The sequence below is a fragment of the Cherax quadricarinatus genome, unplaced genomic scaffold, assembly GCF_038502225.1.
Source record: "Cherax quadricarinatus isolate ZL_2023a unplaced genomic scaffold, ASM3850222v1 Contig3895, whole genome shotgun sequence".
In the NCBI taxonomy this organism is placed as follows: domain Eukaryota; kingdom Metazoa; phylum Arthropoda; class Malacostraca; order Decapoda; family Parastacidae; genus Cherax; species Cherax quadricarinatus.
Window position 1 is genome coordinate 16385 of NW_027198921.1, and position 21440 is coordinate 37824.

The 21440-nt window shown below is 37.1% G+C and overlaps 1 protein-coding gene across 1 annotated transcript; it reads left to right on the forward strand.

Annotated features, from left to right (window-relative positions):
• Positions 1-1373: 1373 nt before the first annotated feature.
• Positions 1374-21088, forward strand: LOC128690755 (pre-rRNA 2'-O-ribose RNA methyltransferase FTSJ3; the record flags this gene model as incomplete). The annotated part of the gene is given in 8 exon segments (XM_070081735.1): positions 1374-1580; positions 3354-3653; positions 4562-4725; positions 11085-11258; positions 11467-11583; positions 11939-12070; positions 18725-18862; positions 20940-21088. Coding segments are annotated over 8 exon segments (1241 nt in total), but the record flags the coding sequence as incomplete, so codon positions are not given.
• Positions 21089-21440: the final 352 nt, after the last annotated feature.

Below are 21440 nucleotides of genomic sequence, written 5' to 3' on the forward strand. Positions count from 1 at the left end.
TCGCATCCTGGGGGACAAGATTGAGGACCACAATAGAAATAAGTTAGTCCTCGATGACGCACTGGCTTTCTTGGGTTATCCTGGATGACTAACCCTCCGGGGTTAAAAATCCGAACGAAATCTTATCTTTATACAATTATATATCATGTCAAAATAAAACATTATTATTATTATTATTGTTATTACTTTTACTTTTTAGGTTATCCTAGGTAATCTACACATTTGCTACTATTTATTTTATTCCCCTCAAGGAAGGTTCCTTGATGTTGGTGAGGGGCTCTTGATTTAGGAAATTGGATCTGTGCTCCAGTTCTTTGAATTAAGCCTGAATGCCTTCCACATCCCTCCCCAGGCGCTGTATAATCCTCCGGGTTTAGCGCTTCCCCTTGATTATAATAATAATAATATTTATTTTATTTATTTATTTATTATTAATTTGGACATGATACATAGTTGTACAAAAGAAATACAATGGTTGAGTGTACATGTCAAAAGCCCCTTATATGCAGAACATTATAGGCGGGATTAAAATTAACTTAAGATTAACTAAGCAATGATATATTCAGTGGTAAAAATTACAGTAAACAAATTACAACATGAAGTACAAATGAGTATTTCAAATAAGAGGCTTTACAATTGTACAGATTTGTAGCATATTTGATGAGTTACTAAGCATTCAAGAGAATTGAGTATTCTATTAGGTAATGTAATTACAAAAAAACATAGTTTGATAGGGTCACAGGTTATACATTTATGAGATACAGTTAATCAGTGTTCATTAAGTTGTGGGTGATTAAGTGGTTTTTAAGAAGAGTCTTGAATTGATAAACACGCAGTGTTTCTTTTATATTCACAGGTAATGAATTACAGATTTTTGAGCCTTTTATGTGCATTGCGTTTTTACATAGTGTGAGATGGACGGGAGGAACATCAAAGAGTGATCTGTGCCTTGTGTTGTGGTCATGTGTTCTGTTGAGGTTGGTAATTTATGTAACTGTACTTATGTGTAACTGTACCTGAATAAACTTACTTATTTAATTTAGTTTAGTTTAATATGTTTATTATGCACCCCATACCCATCTTGTGGGTGGCAGTCAAAAGATTACAGAGGTACATAATGGGTCCAGGGACTGAACCCCAAAGTTTGGATAGCTGAGCAAGTTAGTAAGTTTATTCAGGAATATACAAATACAGTTACATAGTGACTTATTTCCATTGGGGTTATAAAGGTAATGAACTCCAGGTAGATATGGTCACAATGATGACAAGTTACAAAGGTATTTACAGATTACAGAGGTACATGAGTCCAGAGACATCTCTTAACCTTAACATATTTTTTTCCAGGACTGGGTAAGGCGTGAGCTTGAGTGGTCCTTAACACCCCCAGCAACAACACCATCAAGAAGCATCACGTGTCTAGAAGAATTCTAGTGTAATTTACAATACCATTTAATACCATAAACCTTTGAACAAACTACGCATATAGGGAAGAAAGAGGGAAGTCTTCAGAAACATGGGTAAAAAAGGCAAACTCGGGAAGAAGCGGCAGGATAAATTCTACCACAGAGCTAAAATAGCAGGTTGGTATCTTTTTCAAACTCAGCTGTTGCTAATTTATGAAAATTTATATTGTAGTAAGTTCTAAGGGTGAGGTGCCTTCACTCTAGTTAAGAGCTCATGATTCAAGGAATTCAAGCTACCCTCCACTTGGATCAAACCTGATTGCTTCCCTTATTATCTAGGCGCTGTATAACCTTTACTGATTTTTACTAAAGAAGAATATTTTTTATTTAAGTCATAAAAAGAAGAACAGTAGTTATACATGAATTACAGTGTTATATATGAATCTTATTTTATATTATCCGCCATTTGGTTATTGCCCATAAATTCTCTGTTGGGTTGAGGTCAGGAGAGTTTCCAGGAATATTTAAAATGCTTAGCCAGCTCTCTTTTATGAGTGTCAGCATTTTTATGGAAGTGTAGCATGGAGCAAGATCCTGCTGGAAAATGCCTTCTCCATCAGCTGGACCCATTACGTACCTCTGTAATCTGTAAATACCTTTGTAACTTGTCATGATTGTGACCAGACTTACCTGGAGTTCATTACCTTTGTAAATTGTGAGTTCATTACCTTTGTAAATTGTGAGTTCATTACCTTTGTAAATTGTGAGTTCATTACCTCTGTAACTTGCTCAGCTATCAAAATTTTGGAGTCCAGTCCCTGGACCAATTATGTACCTCTGTAATCTTTTGACTACCGCCCACAGGATGGGTATGGGGTGCATAATAAACATATTAAACTAACTAACTAACATCAGCTGGTTTTCTTAAGATTCTTCATTCTATTTCTTATGATGACCTTGTTATCATAAGGTGTTGTCTTGCATTTTCCTCCACATCTTCCTTGACGCAGCACTCCACAGTCACAGTGGACTTTGCTAGGCTCAAATTTTTGATGATCTGTCTGATACTGATTGAAATCAGCGTGTTTTCTAAGAGCTACAATACATGTACACTTCCTAGGTGTAACATCCATCAAGAATTTCAGTAATAATTATGAACTGAAGGGAAAATTTGGCAAAACCTCATTCACTCTTGGAACACACTTGCAGGAGTTGGTAGCAGACTCTTCTGAAGAGAAAAGAATGCAAACTACATTAAACCAAATACTAAGACATATTATGAGATAATCACCAAACTTTCCTCTGTCCAAATTAATTTGCACTGTGTGTGTGCATGTGTGTGCGTGCTCATGTGCGTGCGTGGACGTGTGTGTGTGGATACATATGTGTGTATGCGTGTGTTCAAGCGCTTGTGTGTGTGTGCATGCTCATGTGTACGTACATGCTCACCTAATTGTGGTTGTAGGGGTCGAATCATAGCTCCTGGCCCCACCTCTTCACTGGTCACTGTGTTTGTGTTTGTGTTTTGGGGGCACTAGCACTAGTTCATATATCTTTTCTTTTTATCAACACACCAGTCATATCCCACCAAGGCATGTGAACCAAAAAGAACAAAAAACACTTTCATCATCATTCACACATAATCACCGTCTTTGCAGAGGCGGTCAGATACGACAGTTTATATGTCACTCCAAACAGTCAGTATCCCAAACCCCTCCTTCAAAGTGCAGGCATTGTACTCCCTAACTCCAGGACTCATGTCTGGTGTACCAGTTACCCTGAATTTCTTCTCAAAAATATGCATGCTAATTAGATGTAATCACAACATATGTGTAAAATAAGAATTCTGTATATTACTGTATATGAAATGTAAAATTTATGTTGCCTTGTTGCTGTGGAAAAAGTGCAAAATGCTATATAGTAGCTATTGTATTTGCAATTATTTTCCAGGTTTCCGAGCGCGATCTGCCTACAAGTTAATGCAACTAAATACGAAATATGAATTCCTTCAAAGGTCTCAGGTCTGCATTGATTTATGTGCTGCTCCAGGATCATGGATGCAGGTTGCCAAGAAGTACATGCCTGTATCCTCCATCATTGTTGGTGTTGACTTGTATCCTATCAAGCCCATTCCAGGGACACTCTCTATTGTAGGAGACATTACCACAGAAAAAGTGAGGCAGGAACTGAAAACAACCTTGAAAACATGGAAGGCAGATTTAGTTCTTCATGATGGTTCCCCAAATGTTGGTGTGTATTTATACTTTTTATTATTTTGTAACATGCAGTTATACCCTTTGCTCTGACGGGGTTATGTATAATAAATTTAGTCATCATCTGTTCTGTGCATCCATGTGTACTAGTTAATTTAGTGTTTCAAGGTTGAGGCATGCCAAGGCACCATGTCAAATTGATATATCAGTAGTTTTCCATATGGTAGTAAACCAATTATTTTTTACCTTTTTTTAAGTACCTGTACCCCAAATTGTGTTTTTTTCTTATTTTTCATAGCCTTTGTCAAAAATAATTTATTTGCTACATTAAGTAAACTTAGCAGAAATAGTTATATGTAGCAAATACAAGAATTTAATAGTATTATACAGGTTTGTTTGTATCATTATGGGCTTGTGGGCCTTAATTAAACCTCTTCACTTAATCCCTGTCACCCAACCCCCATTTACTGCTTGCTTCTGCCGGCCAGTCTACCCCAGTCCTTTCCCTTAGCCACACATTACCCTCTTCACTGAGTGTCCCAAGTGCACAGGATTTTTCAAGACAGTATGTAGTGACCTTATTAAGAGGTTTCACATTAACGGTACATAGAAGCCTACAACAGTGCATTCTCTTATTCAGAGGAGCATATTAGGCTAGTTTTATTTTCATTGGGGGTGTTCCATATATTTGTTGAATGACTATTCAGCCAGAAGTTATAATGTGTTGTATAGCATGTTCTTTTTCTGTCAGTTTTTACGCAACTTTTTTAATGAATCTAAAATAATTTGTAGATGTCAGGTCATAAGCCTATCTTAACTAAAAATACAATATTTCATTGATCTACTTGGTATATTGATAATACTAATTAATTTTCAGAATTAGTACTGGTATCAAAACAGAACAAGAGTTAAAAATGTTAACTTGATTTTTGTTATCTGTGACAGGTCAGAACTGGTTGCATGATGCCTATCAGCAGAACCTACTGGTTCTTCACTCCTTTAAGTTGGCTTGCGAGTTTCTGCAGAAAGGTGGTTGTTTTCTTACAAAGGTGTTCCGCTCCAAGGACTACTTCAACCTTGAATATATCTTTAAAAAACTCTTCAAAAAGGTAAAGAAATCAATATGGTATATTGAACTGTAAATGGGAGTGCATGGGTACTTAGGAAAGAAATAGCAGAGGATTTTACAATACAGCCTCTCCTCACTTAATGATGGAGTTCCGTTCCTGAGACCATGTCGTTAAATGAATTTGTTGCTAAGTGAGGAGCATACTATAATGGTAGTGAGTTTGTGTCAACCATCTTTGATATTGTTTTAATATCACCTTTGCACCATTTATAACATTTCTGGTATATTTTTAAGTGTTTATACAGTAGTGTACTGTCTACTGAAATAAACAAAAGAGAGGAAATCAGCTCTAATATACATTATTTAGGACTGCATACTGGTCAGAGAGCCCGTGGTAAGTCTGAGGCGTCGGTAAACACGTACGCCGCTAAGTGATGAGAGGCTGTATACTGTATATCATGGCTAGCTACTGAGGAGTAACTACGCTCTAGTTACCTCTAGGCTAGTATAACATAGCAGAAAGCTTTCTTGTTTTATAATTCTTTCGGACATGCTGGCAGCATGAACTGAGCTCACATTGCATCTTGTTTACACAATTTCTTATACTCATAAAAGTGCAGAATCTCAGTTTGTAGTTTCATCTATGTACTTTCTCCAGTTATTTGCAGTCAAATAATTGTATAGTTGATAACCAAGCTTCACCATAATATTAGACTTCAAACATTATTAATACAGTGGACCCCCGCATAACGATCAGCTCCCAACTCGACCAATTATGTAAGTGTATTTTTGTAAGTGCTTTTGTAGGTGTATTTTTGGGGGTCTGAAACGGACTAATCTAATTCACAATATCTCTTATGGGAACAAATTCGGTCTATAACGGCACCCAAACAGACTTCTGGATTGAAATAATATCGTTATGCGGGGTCCACTGTATTTGCAACAGAGAAATTTTTCTGCCCAAGTAATATACAGCCTCTCCTCACTTGGCGACATACTCTTTTACTGATGCCTTAAACATACGACGGGCTCTGACCAGCATTCATACCATAATGTATATTAGAGCTGATTTCCTCTATTCTGTTTATTTCAATACAGTGGACCCTCAGTTATCAGCCATAATCCATTTCAGAAGGTTGGCTTAAAACCGAAATGGCTGAAAACCGAAATAATAATTCCCATAAGAATTAATGTAAATACAATTAATCGGTTCCAGACAAAAATATTCACAAAAAAATAATTTTTTAAAGATTAATTATAGTTTTACATACACAAAACAATGAGAACTAAATAAAATAAATACATGAACAATTAAATCAGTATTACATACCTTTATTGAAGACTCTTCTTGGCTTATAGGAAGATAGGGAGGAAGAGAGATGGAGGATTATTGTTTGAAAGGGGAATCCCCCTCCATAATGACTTCAGGTAACAAGTCTTCCCTTCTTTGTCTTTTAATGCCACTAGGACCAGCTTGAGAGTCACTGCACACCTGTTGCACAAAATATCTGTCCAGAGGGCTCTGTTTCTGGCTTCTTTTTAAGATTCCTCTGAAGTGGGACAAGATTTTGTCACTGAACATGTTGCAGATATGGCTTGTTTCAGCTTGGTCAGAGTGATATTTTTCAACAAAACCTTGCACCCTACTCCACACTGCACAAATCTCCTTAATCTCAGAAGAAGGCACCTCCTTCTCTCCCTCTTCCTCCTCCTCTGAAGCAAGTTCCTCAGCTGTGGTCTGTTGCTGTTCCAGATGAAGCTCTTGCAGCTCTAAAGTGGTTAGCTCTTCCCTGTGGTCCTCCACCAACTCTTCCACATCCTTGCCACTAACTTCCAACCCCATGGACTTTCCCAATGATACAATACATTCCACAACAGGCATAGGGTCCTCAGGGTCAGCCCCAAACCCTTCAGAATCCTTCTCTTGGATACAGTCTGGCCACAATTTTCTCCAAGCAGAGTTCAAAGTCCTGGAAGTCACTCCCTGCCAAGCCTTACCTATAAGGCTTATGCAGTGGAGGATACTTAAGTGATTCCTCCAGAACTCTCTTAGGGTCAAATGAGTGTCCGAGGTCACTTCAAAGCAACTTTGAAACACTGCTTTGGTGTAGAGTTTTTTGAAGTTAGAAATGACCTGCTGGTCGATGGGCTGGATGAAAGGAGTGGTGTTAGGAGGCAAGAACTTCACTGTTATAAAACTGAAGTCTCTAGACAATTGGTCTTCCAAGTCTGGAGGATGAGCAGGAGCATTGTCCAGTACCAGGAGGCACTTGAGTGGCAATTTACATTCCAGGAGGTATTTTTTTCACATTGGGGCCAAACACATCACTGACCCACTCTTTGAAAATGTACCTTGTAATCCATGCCTTATTAGCTTTCCACATCACACACAATTTACTCTTGAAGACATTGTTTTTTGTTGAACACACTGGGATTTTCAGTGATACACCAGTAAAGGCTTCACTTTAAAATCCTCACTAGCCTTAGCACAGAACAAAAGAGTAAAGGGCAGTATAACTATTTTTTTTTTTTTTTTTTTTTTTTTAACCATCAGATTTCTTTCATTGTTGGTGCACAAGACGATGTATTTACACTATTTACTGTAAATATTTATCAATAAGATATCCCAAACAACAACTGAAAAAAGAATGATTTACTGAAAATATCCTTTGGCCTGTTATCCCAGGTGTAATGGGAGCAAATAAACACAGTAGAAAAAGTTTAGACTTATATTATCCTTCACCAATTTAGAACAGCAATATGTACACTATGTACAGTGATAAATATTGTGCACTCCACGGTAAGCAAGGCAGAAATAGAAGCCACAAGATAGCAGACCGTGCTTCAACCAGCTCTAGAATGGGAATGACAAGGGCAGACAGGAGAGCGGTATCCACATAACCTCTGCGATTGCCAATCCCACCTTCTTATTGGCTAGAACCTGGTCACTAGTTGAACGATGGGGCCCCATCATCAACTCTTAGCAACCTGGTTCGCTGGTTGGGGGAGATAACCTGTAAATGAGGGTGTGTCCATGCGCCGAATAAAGGTTACGTACTCTTTGCATGCCACAATGGTAGTCCTATATGGCATGACGTAAGGTTGTTTGGGCACTTGGTACCGAGAGAACAATGCTAATACGATTTTTTAATGATGCACTTTCCTCTAAATATCTTATCTTTATTCCACAAGAAAATAAAGTTTGTTAGTTCTTAGACTTTTGCAAAAAATCTGCCCTTTACTCCCACATAAATCCCAAAATATTTGGAATATTTCCAAAAGTGCACCATTAAAATTAAGAACAATCATTATTTTACAATTTCTGTGAATATTATCCTACTTAATTAAGTAATAAAGGCGTAGTAAAGCGAAATAAGTGAATAAGTTACTTCCGAGATACTATAGGCCTGAAACGCGGCTGGCCCGCTGTCTCGAAAATTTTTTTTTGTTTGTTTTTGCGAAAATCACATTTGTTTTGGTGGTTTCCTTAGTAAACTGATGTTCTACTGCAGTTATCCTCTTCAAAACACCTTTGTCTCTTACTGAAGGCCAAAGAATACGACATCGAATTTGCTGGTGGACTCTCGCCATATTATGGCCTGTTTTATTCAGACTAGAGTATATAGCATGTTTGTTTGTTATTTATAGTGTTTATTATATCATATTAGATCAATTCTGATAGATAAATAAGCCGTTGATATAAGCGTAATAATGAAGTGATTTCTCCTGCCGCTCTCTGGAGCGGGAATACTACCGGTGTTCCTAGATGGTTCCTGATTGGCTAGAAGTCTACGGTAAACTCCGCCTACTGTTTTATGATGCCAAATATTGAATTATTATATTAGAAAGAATAATGCAAGAAAAAGCGACAAAAAACAAGGAAAAAATCCAAAAAATATACGGGCTAAGAGCAGACGTGCTACGCACATCGCCGTCACCATACCTGATATAAATGACTATGATTTCTTGTAGAAACGTCGTTGAACATTGATTCTGGTACCATTGTGTTGTCAAAGAGTTAAACTATTTTTCTATATGAATACTCAACTTCTATAATTTTTCAAAAAAAAATTCGCCCGTGCACCGCGCACCTCATTCCGCCCCTAAGCCTGTCTTTCATAGGCTTGTGTCCTGGTGGTACCTTTTCCTCCTGAGTAATGTAGGTCCTCTTTGGCATTTTCTTCCAAAAGAAGCCTGTTTCATCACAATTGAACACTTGTTGGGGTTGGAATTCTTCAGCTCAGCCTGTATGTACTCCTTGAATTCCTGCACAGATTTTTCAGCCACACATTTGTCAGAACTTGCGACCTTGCCATGCTATACCACTACACTTCTTAAATCTCTCAAACCAGCCTTTGCTGGCCCTAAATTCACTAACATCAGCACTTGTTCTAGGCATTTTCTTTACAAGATCTGCATGCAACTGCCTTGCCTTCTCACAAATAATGGATTCCACTACACTGTCTCCCGCTAATTGTTTTTTGGAGATCCACAACAGCAATAGCTACTCCATATATTTCATTATTGCTTACCTTTGTTTTGTTAGCACATTTACTCCTTTCACCACATCAGCTTCCTTGATTTGTTCTTTGTTTGCCAGGATAGAAGTGATTGTTGATTTGTTTTTCCCATACATCCTGGCAAGTTCAAGCACTCGAACACCACTCTCACGTTTTTCAATAACTTCTTTCTTAACCCTTTCAGGGTCGAGAGGCGCTTTCCTAAACTTGTTCTCAGGGTTGAAAAATTTTTGGGAGAAAATTTTTTTTTTCTCATGAAATGATAAGAGAATCGTTTCCCGATCATAATGACACCAAAAATATGAAATTTGATGGAAAACTTATGGAATTATGCTCTTGCGAAGTTAACGGTCTCAACGATGTTTACGCATCAGTGATTTCGCCCACTTTGAGCCCAATTTTTGGCAAATTCCAGTGTACTAGTCGACAAAAATCCTAACTATTTCACTAGAACTCCATTTTTTCTATCGAATGAATGCAAGAAACCACCCGTTTACCGATTTCAACTATCCAATAAAGTGGTCAGAAATTGGCAATTTTGCCAATTTCAGACAGATTTCAAAAGATGCCAATTTCCAAATAGGGTCCAGAATAAACAATACAGACATTCCTGGCACTAAAATAACATTTTCTCTGTTCATTAGTCATGTCTCCAGGCCCCTCTTACATTTCTTTTGCAGACTACTGCATTAGTGTAGAAATGGTATAAATAATATCAGCGCACTTGTGAAAGAATATTAGACTCACTACTTGACATGTATTGGACGCGTGGCATGATTTGTTTACTTTTGAACTTCGGCAAAAATTGAACATTTCTGCTACTTTGAGATCTATTTCAAGGTACTTTTCGTTGTGAAACCAATCAAAATCATCTCAATTTCTGTAATATGTCTTCCATTCTATAAAATGAGACCAGGAAAACTAGAATACAACCATAAATACCATACGAAAATACACTGCAAAGTCACTGTTTTAAACCAAAAACATGGCCAAAGTTTTTTTTATTCTCATTATGCACTGTGTGCTGCAGGATTTTTTTTATACTGTGCACACTGACCACATAGACCCATTCTTTCATATGTAGGCCTACCAGCTTTTTCTCGCTGGATTTGAAGGCGCTAGAATTTACGCATACTAGTACGTCAATAACCCTGGTGCATAAGACGTACTAGTACGTTGGAAACCCTGAATGGGTTAAATTCCATCGTGTTTCTCACTTTCTTTACCAAAGGAACTTTACTAAGAACTTTCTTTGGGGCCATGGTTACTTATTTCGCAGTTTCACTTAATCAGTAACCACCAACAACAATGGATTATAGCAAAATGTTTGGATGAATTAACAGAAGCTTCCTCATTCGCCCAGAGACACAGCCAGACTGACACGCAAGTGGCAGGCTGCCAGTGGGGTGACGCGTCCCATACGGCTGATAAGCGAAATAACAGCTGATAACCGAGTTGGCCTATAGTCGGAACGACTGATAACCGAGGGTCCACTGTATGCAGTACACTATTGTATAAACATTTAAAATATACCAGAAATGTTATAAATTGTGCAAAGGTGACATTAAAACAATATCAAAGATGGTTGACACAAACTCACTACATTTATAGTATGCTCTTCACTTAGCGACGAATTCGTTTAATGACATGATCTTAGGAATGGAACTCCATTGTTAAGTGAGGAGAGGCTGTATATACAAAATCTTGCTTCCTTTTTAAAAGATGAATGTCAGCAAATAAGATTGAAAGAAATAGTTATGGACTGTTTTCAGTTATTCAGATTTTGTAATATACGTACTTTTATTGGATGCAATACTGCATATTCTAATCCCTTCCTTTCCTCAAAGTTAGCTCAACTTAACTTTTCCTATATTCCCAGGTGGAAGCTACGAAGCCACAAGCCTCACGTTATGAGTCGTCAGAAATCTTTTTGTTATGCCAGGGATATCGGGATCCAGCAAAGATTGACCCTCAGTTTTTCTCACCAAATCATGTGTTCCAAGAATTAAATCTAGAACCCAACACAAAGCTCAATCTTTTAAAGCCACATAAGGTTAGTATCTTTTCATGCACTGTGGTGTAAAAAGTTTATTTTCAGTTTATTGCAGTTGCATTGTCTTTTGAATTTCACACTATTTTGTTTTGATTTTTTTATTAATGTAGTTACCTGTATGGTACTCCAGATACTACAGTGGGAAACCTGATTGCACTTTTGGGATTAGGTTTTGAATAATTGACCCCCCAAAAAATTCTCTCCACAGACTCTCCCAAAAGCTGAGGGATATCCTGAAGGAGCAACCACACTCTACAATAGAGTTCGTGTGTCGCAGTTTATCCATTCTTCAAACTTTGCTGAGGTTCTACAAGAGGCATCAGAGGTAATGGGCTAGAATATTTAGTGAAAAATCTATCACTGAATAAAAATAAGAAAATATGTATAGTATATTTTTAGTGTTGCTGTTCCACTTGGAAAAATTGTATATCTTTTATTCTTAGTGTTATTGAGCAGTATAATGTTTGTCCTTTACTAGTTGCATAAAGAATTTTTTTTTAAATATATTTCATTGTTAACCATAGTACTTTTACTGCAGAGATAATGGTGATTAACCAGAAAATTCTGACAACCATTATGCAGTACAGTAGCTGCTGGTAGAGGTGAATTAAGAATATAGGAAGAATTAATTAATTAATAAAGGCTACTGTATTTTAGATTTTTTGTCATTTCTCTTTCAGCTTTACTTTGATGATGAAGCAATAAAAAATCACAAATTAACCACGGATGCCATAGTGGAGAACTGCAAGGACATTAAGGTATTAGGCAGAAAGGATTTACGACAACTTTTGACCTGGAGAAAAAGTATCAAGGTGAGAAATAAATACATTGCAGTATATTGTAAATTGTACACTTCTGTAAAGGCAGCTAGTGTGCAAATGATGGTGAATGTGTTTTCTTTAGGTTGTCTTAATAGGATATGACTGATGTGTTAAAAAAAATTATTATTTTTCTAGCATCATTAGTGTGAATAGGAGTAAGATAAAATCAAAGCTTAGTAAAGACAGAGACAACAATTTATATTTCCAGTGTATCAGTATGCAGTGTTGTGCAGATGTTTACTGGGTCTTTAGTGTATATGGTGGACATTCTGCATGCTAAATATGAGATAATTTTTGAGATGTTGCTAGTTTTGTAATTTCCTACCTGATGGCATATTAGTGTATGTAAATCCAATTGTAATTGGTAGTAGGTTGGTAGACAGCAAGCACTCAGGGAGACATAACCGTCCTGCCAAGTGAGTGTACAATGGAAACCTGTAATTGTTTTACATGATGGTAGGATTGCTGGTGTCTTTTTTCTGTCTCATAAACATGCAAGGCTTCAGGTACATCTTACTACTACTTCTTACACTTAGGGCACATGTACAAGCATATATATAAACACACCGCTCTGGGTTTTCTTCTATTTTCTTACTAGTTCTTGTTTATTTCCTCTTATCTCCTTGGAAAAGTGGAACAGAATTCTTCCTCTGTAAGCCATGCGTATCGTAAGAGGCGACTAATATACCAGGAGCAAGGGGCTAGTAACTCCTCCTGTATACATTACTAAACTTAAAAAGAGAAACACATGTTTTTCTTTTTAGGTTACCCTGCCTCAGTGGGATATGACTGATTTGCTGAAAAAAAAAAAATCCATTTTGTTCTTAGTTCTTATTAGACAATCACCTTTGTATAGTGTTAGTGCCAAATCAAGCAAAGTATTCAAAAGCAAGTTTTGTGATAGTTACTGAAACATGTAGGAAGAAAGAGATATACTGTATTTACAGCTACCTTGTTCTCAAGATTGATGATTCATGTTAAACACTTGACAAGAAAGAAAATTACTGTAATTCATTTGTTTTAAAAATTTTCTGTATATTAAACAGACAATGTTTTGAGTTGGAATAAATTAACTCAGTGAATAAATTAACTAAGTCATGTAAATGGATATTTTCTTTCAAGTCATTTACAAGTGGATGACAGTAAACCCTTGAATTAACAAACCTCAATTTATTAATGCACTTTGGAAATACAGGACAAAATCCTCTGGAATTTTTAATTCTATTTTTAATTCTTCCTCACACAAAAAATCAAATTTTACCCTATTTCTTGGATAATAAATTATAACCAGGAATGATTGGTCTTGGTTTATAGCATTCCAATAATTGAATTAGACCTAAGAAAAACTTAGAAAACAGACCTGGGGGGGAGGGAGGTTGTGTTGAGGGTCCTTAACCATCCTCAAAAAAAAGATAATAGTATTTCAACTACTTTGAGGCTGATTTCAAGCTGTTGTCAGTCCTGGAATATGTAGTATGTCTTACAATCTATCAAATGATACCAAGAAAGAGTAAAACCACAAAAAAATTCTAGAAAACACTTCGTCTTGACTTAAACTAGATACAAGGTCAGTTTTGCTCTTCCCATCATGCACTGCATGTGGCAGGATTCTTTTTTTTTCTACTGTGCATGCTCGCTGCACAAACCCATCTTTCGTATCTGGGCCAAAATTTACTGCTCTCGGCTTATCTGAGTGAGCTGAGGTCAAGACAGATCAACATGAGATACCTCGGCATCAGTAAAGTAGATCTACATGACAAACAGCAAAAGGGTTAATGGTCACACGGTTTCTGTCACAAATATATGATTTCTTGTATGAGAAAGCATGTCCTCTCATTCTATAATGTTCTAATTTGAGCAATGGGATGCTGTGGTCTACTGCATCGAAGTTTTTTTTTTATATAAAGGCATTCATACTCTCATTTTCAAGAGGAATAGATTAAGCCAAGCATTTTTATTACATCATTGTGCTTCATCGTGGCCTGAAGCCAAACTGACGTGGGCTAAGGATAGTGTATTTAATTATGAATTCATATGTTTATTTTGTAGGTAGTAGGTTGGTAGACAGCAACCGCCCAGGGAGGTACTACCGTCCTGCCAAGTGATTGTAAAACGAAAGCTGTAATTGTTTTACATGAATAGGATTGCTGGTGTCTTTTTTCTGTCTCATAAACATGCAAGATTTCAGTACGTCTTGCTACTTCTACTTACACTTAGGTCACACTACACATACATGTTTTTTTTTTTTTTTCAACAAGTCGGCCGTCTCCCACCGAGGCAAGGTGACCCAAAGAGAAAGAAAATCCCCAAAAAGAAAATACTTTCATCATCACTCAACACTTTCACCCCACTCACACACAATCACTGTTTTTGCAGAGGTGCCCAGAATACAACAGCTTAGAAGTACTGTATATATGTATAAAAATACACAATATATCTCTCCAAACTGCCAATATCCCAAACCCCTCCTTTAGAGTGCAGGCATTGTACTTCCCATTTCCAGGACTCAAGTCCGGTTATATAAAATAACCGGTTTCCCTGAATCCCTTCACTAAATATTACCCTGCTCACACTCCAACAGATCATCAGGTCCCTAATACCATTTGTCTCTATTCACTCCTATCTAACATGCTCATGCACGCTTGCTGGAAGTCCAAACCCCTCACCCACAACACCTCCTTTACCTCCTCCCTCCAACCTTTTCAAGGACGACCCCTACCCCGCCTTCTTTCCCCTACAGATTTATATGCTCTCCATGCCATTCTACTTTGATCCATTCTCTCTAAATTACCAAACCACCTCAACAAACCCTCTTCAGCCCTCTGACTAATACTTTTATTAACTCCACACCTTCTCTTAATTTCCACACTTCGAATTTTCTGCATAATATTTACACCACATATTGCTCTTAGACAGGACATCTCCACTGCCTCCAACTGCCTCCTTGCTGCAGCATTTACAACCCAAGCTTCACACCCATATAAGAGTGTTGGTACTACTATACTTTCATGCATTCCCTTCTTTGCCTCCATAGATAACATTTTTTGCCTCCACATATACCTCAATGCACCACTCACCTTTTTTCCTTCATCAATTCTATGATTAACTTCATCCTTCATAAATCCATCCACTGACACGTCAACTCCCAAATATCAGAAAACATTCTCTTCTTCCATACTCCTCCTCCCCAATTTGATATCCAATTTTTCTTTATCTAAATCATTTGATACTCTCATCACCTTACTCTTTTCTATGTTCACTTTCAACTTTCTACCTTTACACACATTCCCAAATTCATCCACTACCTTTGCAATTTTTCTTTAGAATCTCCCATAAGCACAGTATCATCAGCAAAAAGTAACTCTGTCACTTCCCATTTTGTATTTAATTCCCCATAATTTAATCCCACCCCTCTCCCGAACACCCTAGCATTTACTTCTTTTACAACCCCATCTATAAATATCTTTAAACAACCATGGTGACATTACACATCCCTGTCTAAGACCTACTTTTACCGGGAAGTAGTCTCCCTCTCTTCTACACACCCTAACCTGAGCCTCACTATCCTCATAAAAACTCTTTACAGCATTTAGTAACTTACCACCTATTCGTACTTGCAACATCTGCCACATTGCTCCCCTATCCGCTCTATCAAATGCCTTTTCTAAATCCATAAATGCAATAAAACTTCCCTACCTTTATATAAATACTGCTCACATACATGTTTCAATGTAAACACTTGATCTACACATCCCCTACCCACTCTTAAACCTCCTTACTCATCCGAAATTCTACATTCTGTCTTGCCTCTAATTCTTTCAATAATAACCCTACTGTACACTTTTCCTGGTATACTCAGTAAACTTATTCCTCTTTAATTTTTACAGTCTCTTTTGTCCCCTTTCCCTTTATATAAAGGGACTATACACGCTCTCTGCCAATCCCTAGGTACTTTCCTCTCTTTCATACATTTATTAAACAAAAATACCAACCACTCCAACACTATGTCCCCCCCTGCTTTTAGCATTTCTGTCATGATCCCGTCAGCTCCAGCTGCTTTACTCCCTTTCATTCTACGTAATGCCTCACGCACCTCCCCCACACTCACATCCTGCTCTTCTTCACTCCTAAAAGATGATATACCTCCCTGGTCAGTGCATGAAATTACCGCCTCCCTTTCTTCGTCAACATTTAAAAGTTCCTCAAAATATTCTCGCCATCTACCCAAAACCTCCATCTCCTCATCTACTAACTCCCCTTCTCTGTTTTTAACTGTTTTTAACTTGTTTAACTCCAAAAAATTTTCTTATTTTCATTAAAATTCTTTGACAGTACCTCTCCCACTCTATCATCCGCTCTCCTTTTGCACTCTCTCACCACTCTCTTCATATACATGTACAAGCATATATATACACACCCCTTTGGGTTTTCTGCTATTTTCTTTCTAGTTCTTGTTCTTGTTTATTTCCTCTTATCTCCATAGGGAAGTGGAACAGAATTCTTCCTCCGTAAGCCATGTGTGTTGTAAGAAGCGACTAAAATGCCGGGAGCAAGGGGCTAGTAACCCCTTCTCCTGTATAAATTACTAAATTTGAAAAGAGAAACTTTTGTTTTTCTTTTTGGGCCACCCTGCCTCGGTGGGATACGGCTGGTTTGTTGAAAGAAAAAGAAAGAATGTTTATTTTGTAGGTAGTAGGTTGGTAGACAGCAACCGCCCAGGGAGGTACTACCGTCCTACCAGGTAAGAGTAAAATGGGAACCTGTAATTGTTTTGCATGATGGTAGGATTGCTGGTGTCTTTTTTTCTGTCTCATAAACATGCAAGATTTCAGGTACGTCTTGCTACTTCTACTTACACTTAGGTCACACTACACATACATGTACAAGCATATATATACACACCTCTCTGGGTTTTCTTCTGTTTTCTTACTAGTTCTTGTTCTTGTTTATTTTCTTTTATCTCCATGGGGAAGTGGAACTGAATTCTTTCTCCGTAAGCCATGCGTGTTGTAAGAGGCGACTAAAATGCCAGGAACAAGGGGCTAGTAACCCCTTCTCCTGTATATATTACTAAATGCAAAAGGAGAAACTTTTGTTTTTCCTTTTGGGCCACCCCACCTTGGTGGGATACGGCTGATGTGTTGAAAGAAAGATGATGTTTATTTATTATTTTTTTTAAATTTTAGACAATGGCAAGTTTAAAATTGTCTAATTATTGACTCTTGTTGAGTCACCACTTTTATAGACTGATATAACTCTTGGTAATTTAAGTATGTTAGGGAAACACTTGAGTGTCCTTTGATTTAGTGAAAAATCTTGCAATACTTGGTGATAGCACATGACGCTTTCTTGTATATTAATGGTGGTATATGCGCTTTGTTTCCGGCTGTATTCTTCAGTGAGGTAATTATTTGAGTAATTTTGGTTGAAGTAGTTGGAGATAGATTCAGCAAGCTTGGATGGTTACCAGTGAGGTAATCCTTAACTTGTGGTCCATTAACCCTTTCAGGGTCCAAGGCCCAAATCTGGAGTCACGCACCAGTGTCCAAGAATTTTCAAAAAAAAAATTTGTTATTTTTTCTTATGAAATCGTAGAGAATCTTTTTGTGAAGGTAATAAAACAAAAAGTACGAAATTTGGTGGAAAATTGACGAAATTATGCTCTCGCGAATTTTGATGTGTCAGCGATATTTACGAATCGGCGATTTTGCCGACTTTGACTCCCATTTTAGGCCAATTACATTATTCCAATCAACCAAATTCTTAGCTATTTCACTAGTATTACTTCTATTCTATCGATTGAGCACAAGAAATCGCCAAGTCAACTGTTTCAACTACAAAATAAAGTGATCGGAAATTGTCAATTTGGCCAATTTAACACAAAGTTCAAAATATTTCAATTTCAAAATAGGGTCCAGAATAAACAATGTAGGCATTCCTGGCACTAAACTAACATTTCCTCTGTTCGTTAGTTATGTTTTGAGGCTTTACAAATAAATTCCATTTTGATTTTTTATTCACATAATGAATTTTTATTCACACCAAAAAATAGAAGATTTACTGTTATGCAATACTGTAATAATTGTATAAATATCTTCACCATATTTGTGAATGTATATTAGACCCACCAGCTGACGTGTATTAGATGTGTGAGGTCGTTTGTTTACTCTTGAATATCGGCAAAAATTTAACATTTCTGCTACTTTGAGCTCAGTTTCAAGCCATTTCCAGTGCTAAAACCAATCAAAATCATCTCTATTTCTGTAATATGTCTTCCATTCTATCAAATGAGACCAAGAAATCGCAAATACAACTATAAAAAACATACGAAAAAACACTGCAAAGTTGCTGTTTTAATCGAAAAATCATGATTTCAGTTTTTTTCTCTCATTATACACAGTCTGCTGCAGGATCTGTTTTATGTGGTGCACACATACCACATAGATGTATTCTCTCATATCTAGGCCCAAATGTACCACTCACAGTTTATCAGAGTGAGCTGAGCTCATGGCGTAGATCTACGGTTTGGACACTCACCGTAAAGCCGTAGATCTACGGGACGGACCCTGAAAGGGTTAAATCAAGGGTTTACCTCCGTAATTTAAGAAATGCTTACTTGTTATATTTAGACAAAATTTTCTACAGGCTGATCTACAAAAAGCAGCAGAAGAAAAAGAAAAGGAACTGGCTGCTGATGAACAACAAACCAAAGTTCAAGATCAAGAACAGCACAAAGAAGACAAGGAGATGGACAAACTGGACCAAGAGATTCTGGACCTGAAGGTGAGAAAATATTAACATGTTATGGGTTGGAACTAAACATTAGGAAAAAATAGTCATGAGGTTTCTTCCCATGATAGGGCCACTAGAAATTTGTGCATATCATTTACACAATTTGATCAAAATAAAACTAGGACGATAATGATGTATCTTTAGGTACATTGACTAGGGTAGAATTATATAGTTGATGCTAGCTTTGTATAATGTTTACAATGTAATTTCTATTTATATAGGTTTATTAAAAAAAATCTTGCTCTAAAGATGATGATACTGTAATTTTTTCTGCATACACTACACTGCTACAATTAATTACGGAATGGAAATTCAAACAAAAATTAGTTCTGAATACAGTTACTTGGTAGGAAATTTGAAGCCCAATATTTTTTTGTACCTTATTAGAGTACTGACAACACTTGAAGTTAATTAGGTTATATTTATTTTAAGTGCATTACATCTTTATGGAGTGTGTGTAAAGGTAGAAAGTTGAAAGTGAACATAGAAAAGAGTAAGGTGATGAGGGTATCAAATGATTTAGATAAAGAAAAATTAAATATCAAATTGGGGAGGAGTAGTATGGAAGAAGTGAATGTTTTCAGATACTTGGGAGTTGTCGTGTTGGCGGATGGATTTATGAAGGATGAGGGGAAAAAAGGTGAGTGGTGCATTGAGGTATATGTGGAGGCAAAAAATGTTATCTATGGAGGCAAAGAAGGGAATGTATGAAAGTATAGTAGTACCAACACTCTTATATGGGTGTGAAGCTTGGGTTGTGAATGCTGCAGCAAGGAGGCGGTTGGAGGCAGTGGAGATGTTCTGTCTAAGAGCAATGTGTGGTGTAAATATTATGCAGAAAATTCGGAGTGTGGAAATTAGGAGAAGGTGTGGAGTTAATAAAAGTATTAGTCAGAGGGCTGAAGTGGGTTTGTTGAGGTGGTTTGGTCATTTAGAGAGAATGGATCAAAGTAGAATGACATGGAGAGCGTTTAAATCTGTAGGGGAAGGAAGGCGGGGTAGGGGTCATCCTCGAAAAGGTTGGAAGGAAGGGGTAAGGGAGGTTTTATGGACAAGGGACTTGGACTTCCAGCAGGCGTGTGTGAGCGTATTTGATAGGAGTGAATGGAGACGAATGGTATTTGGGACCTGATGATCTGTGGGAGTGTGAGCAGGGTAATATTTAGTGAAGGGATTCAGGGAAACCGGTTATTTTTATATAGCCAGACTTGAGTCCTGGAAATGGGAAGTACATTGCCTGCACTCTAAAGGAGGGGTTCGGGATATTGGCAGTTTGTAGGAATATGTTGTGTATCTTTATACATATATGCTTCTAAACTGTTGTGTTCTGAGCACCTCTGCAAAAACAGTGATTATGTGTGAGTGAGGTGTAAATGTTGAATGATGATGAAAATATTTTCTTTTTGGGGATTTTCTTTCTTTTTGGGTCACCCTGCCTCGGTGGGAGATGGCCGACTTGTTGAAAAAAAAAAAAATCTTTATGCCTATTTCTTTCTTGTCTGCTGACTATTCTGATGCCAAAATAGTACTTCATATTGTACTGTATTTTATGCACTTAGTACATAGATGAATAATTCATACACTGTTATGATAAATAATTACAGCATTATTTCTAATTATTATTATTATTGAATACAAGTACCCTCCAACTTACAACCGAGCTTGGTACCGACCAGCCGGTTGTAAGTCAAAATGGACACAAGTCGAATCTTAGAAAATTGCCAACATACTGAGTAGGGCATAATGTCAAATCTTTGCTATGTAAAGTACCCACATAATATCGTATGTTACTTTTTACTAAATATTTTACTACTGTATATCAAGCTCACAGCTATTGTAATGATTTTATTTTATTGTTTTGTTTTTGTACTATTGTAAGTACGAGTGGTTGCATGTTGAGCAGGTCGTAAATTGGATGGTACTTGCATTAGTTATTTTATACATAGTATATAAATTGTTCTGTACAAGGGGATTGGCTTTCTGTATACTTTATTTTCTGGCATTATTCAGTGTGCATTCAGTATGTGCCTCTTTTCTCATATTTGATAGTGTTTTTATCCTCCTCTAGACAGAACAAGCCCGAGAGGAGAAACGTACAAGAAAGCGGAAGTTGAAGGAGAGAAAGAAGCTCGAAGAGAAAATGCGTTTGAATGCTCTTATTCCTGGAGACGTTGGACCAACAGTGAATACTGAAGCTGGACTGTTTAATCTTGAAAAGTTATCTCAGGCAAGATGTGATTTTTATCTTTTTTTGTATATAAAACATTAATGTGGATGTCATGGCATTTGAGGGAAACATCTCGAAAGTTTTAGAAATACAGTGGTCCCTCAATAATCGTCCATAATCCATTCCTGGAAGTAGGACTATTATCGAAATGGACGATTTTCGAATCAATTTTCCCCATAAGAAATAATGTAAATCCAATTAATTCGTTCCAGACACCCAGAAGTATCAACAAAATTTTTTTTTTTTACCTAAAAGATAGATTTACATGCACAAAAGAATGAACATTCAACATGACAGTTACCTTTATTGAAGGCTGTTGTTGATGAATGGAAGACAGGGAGG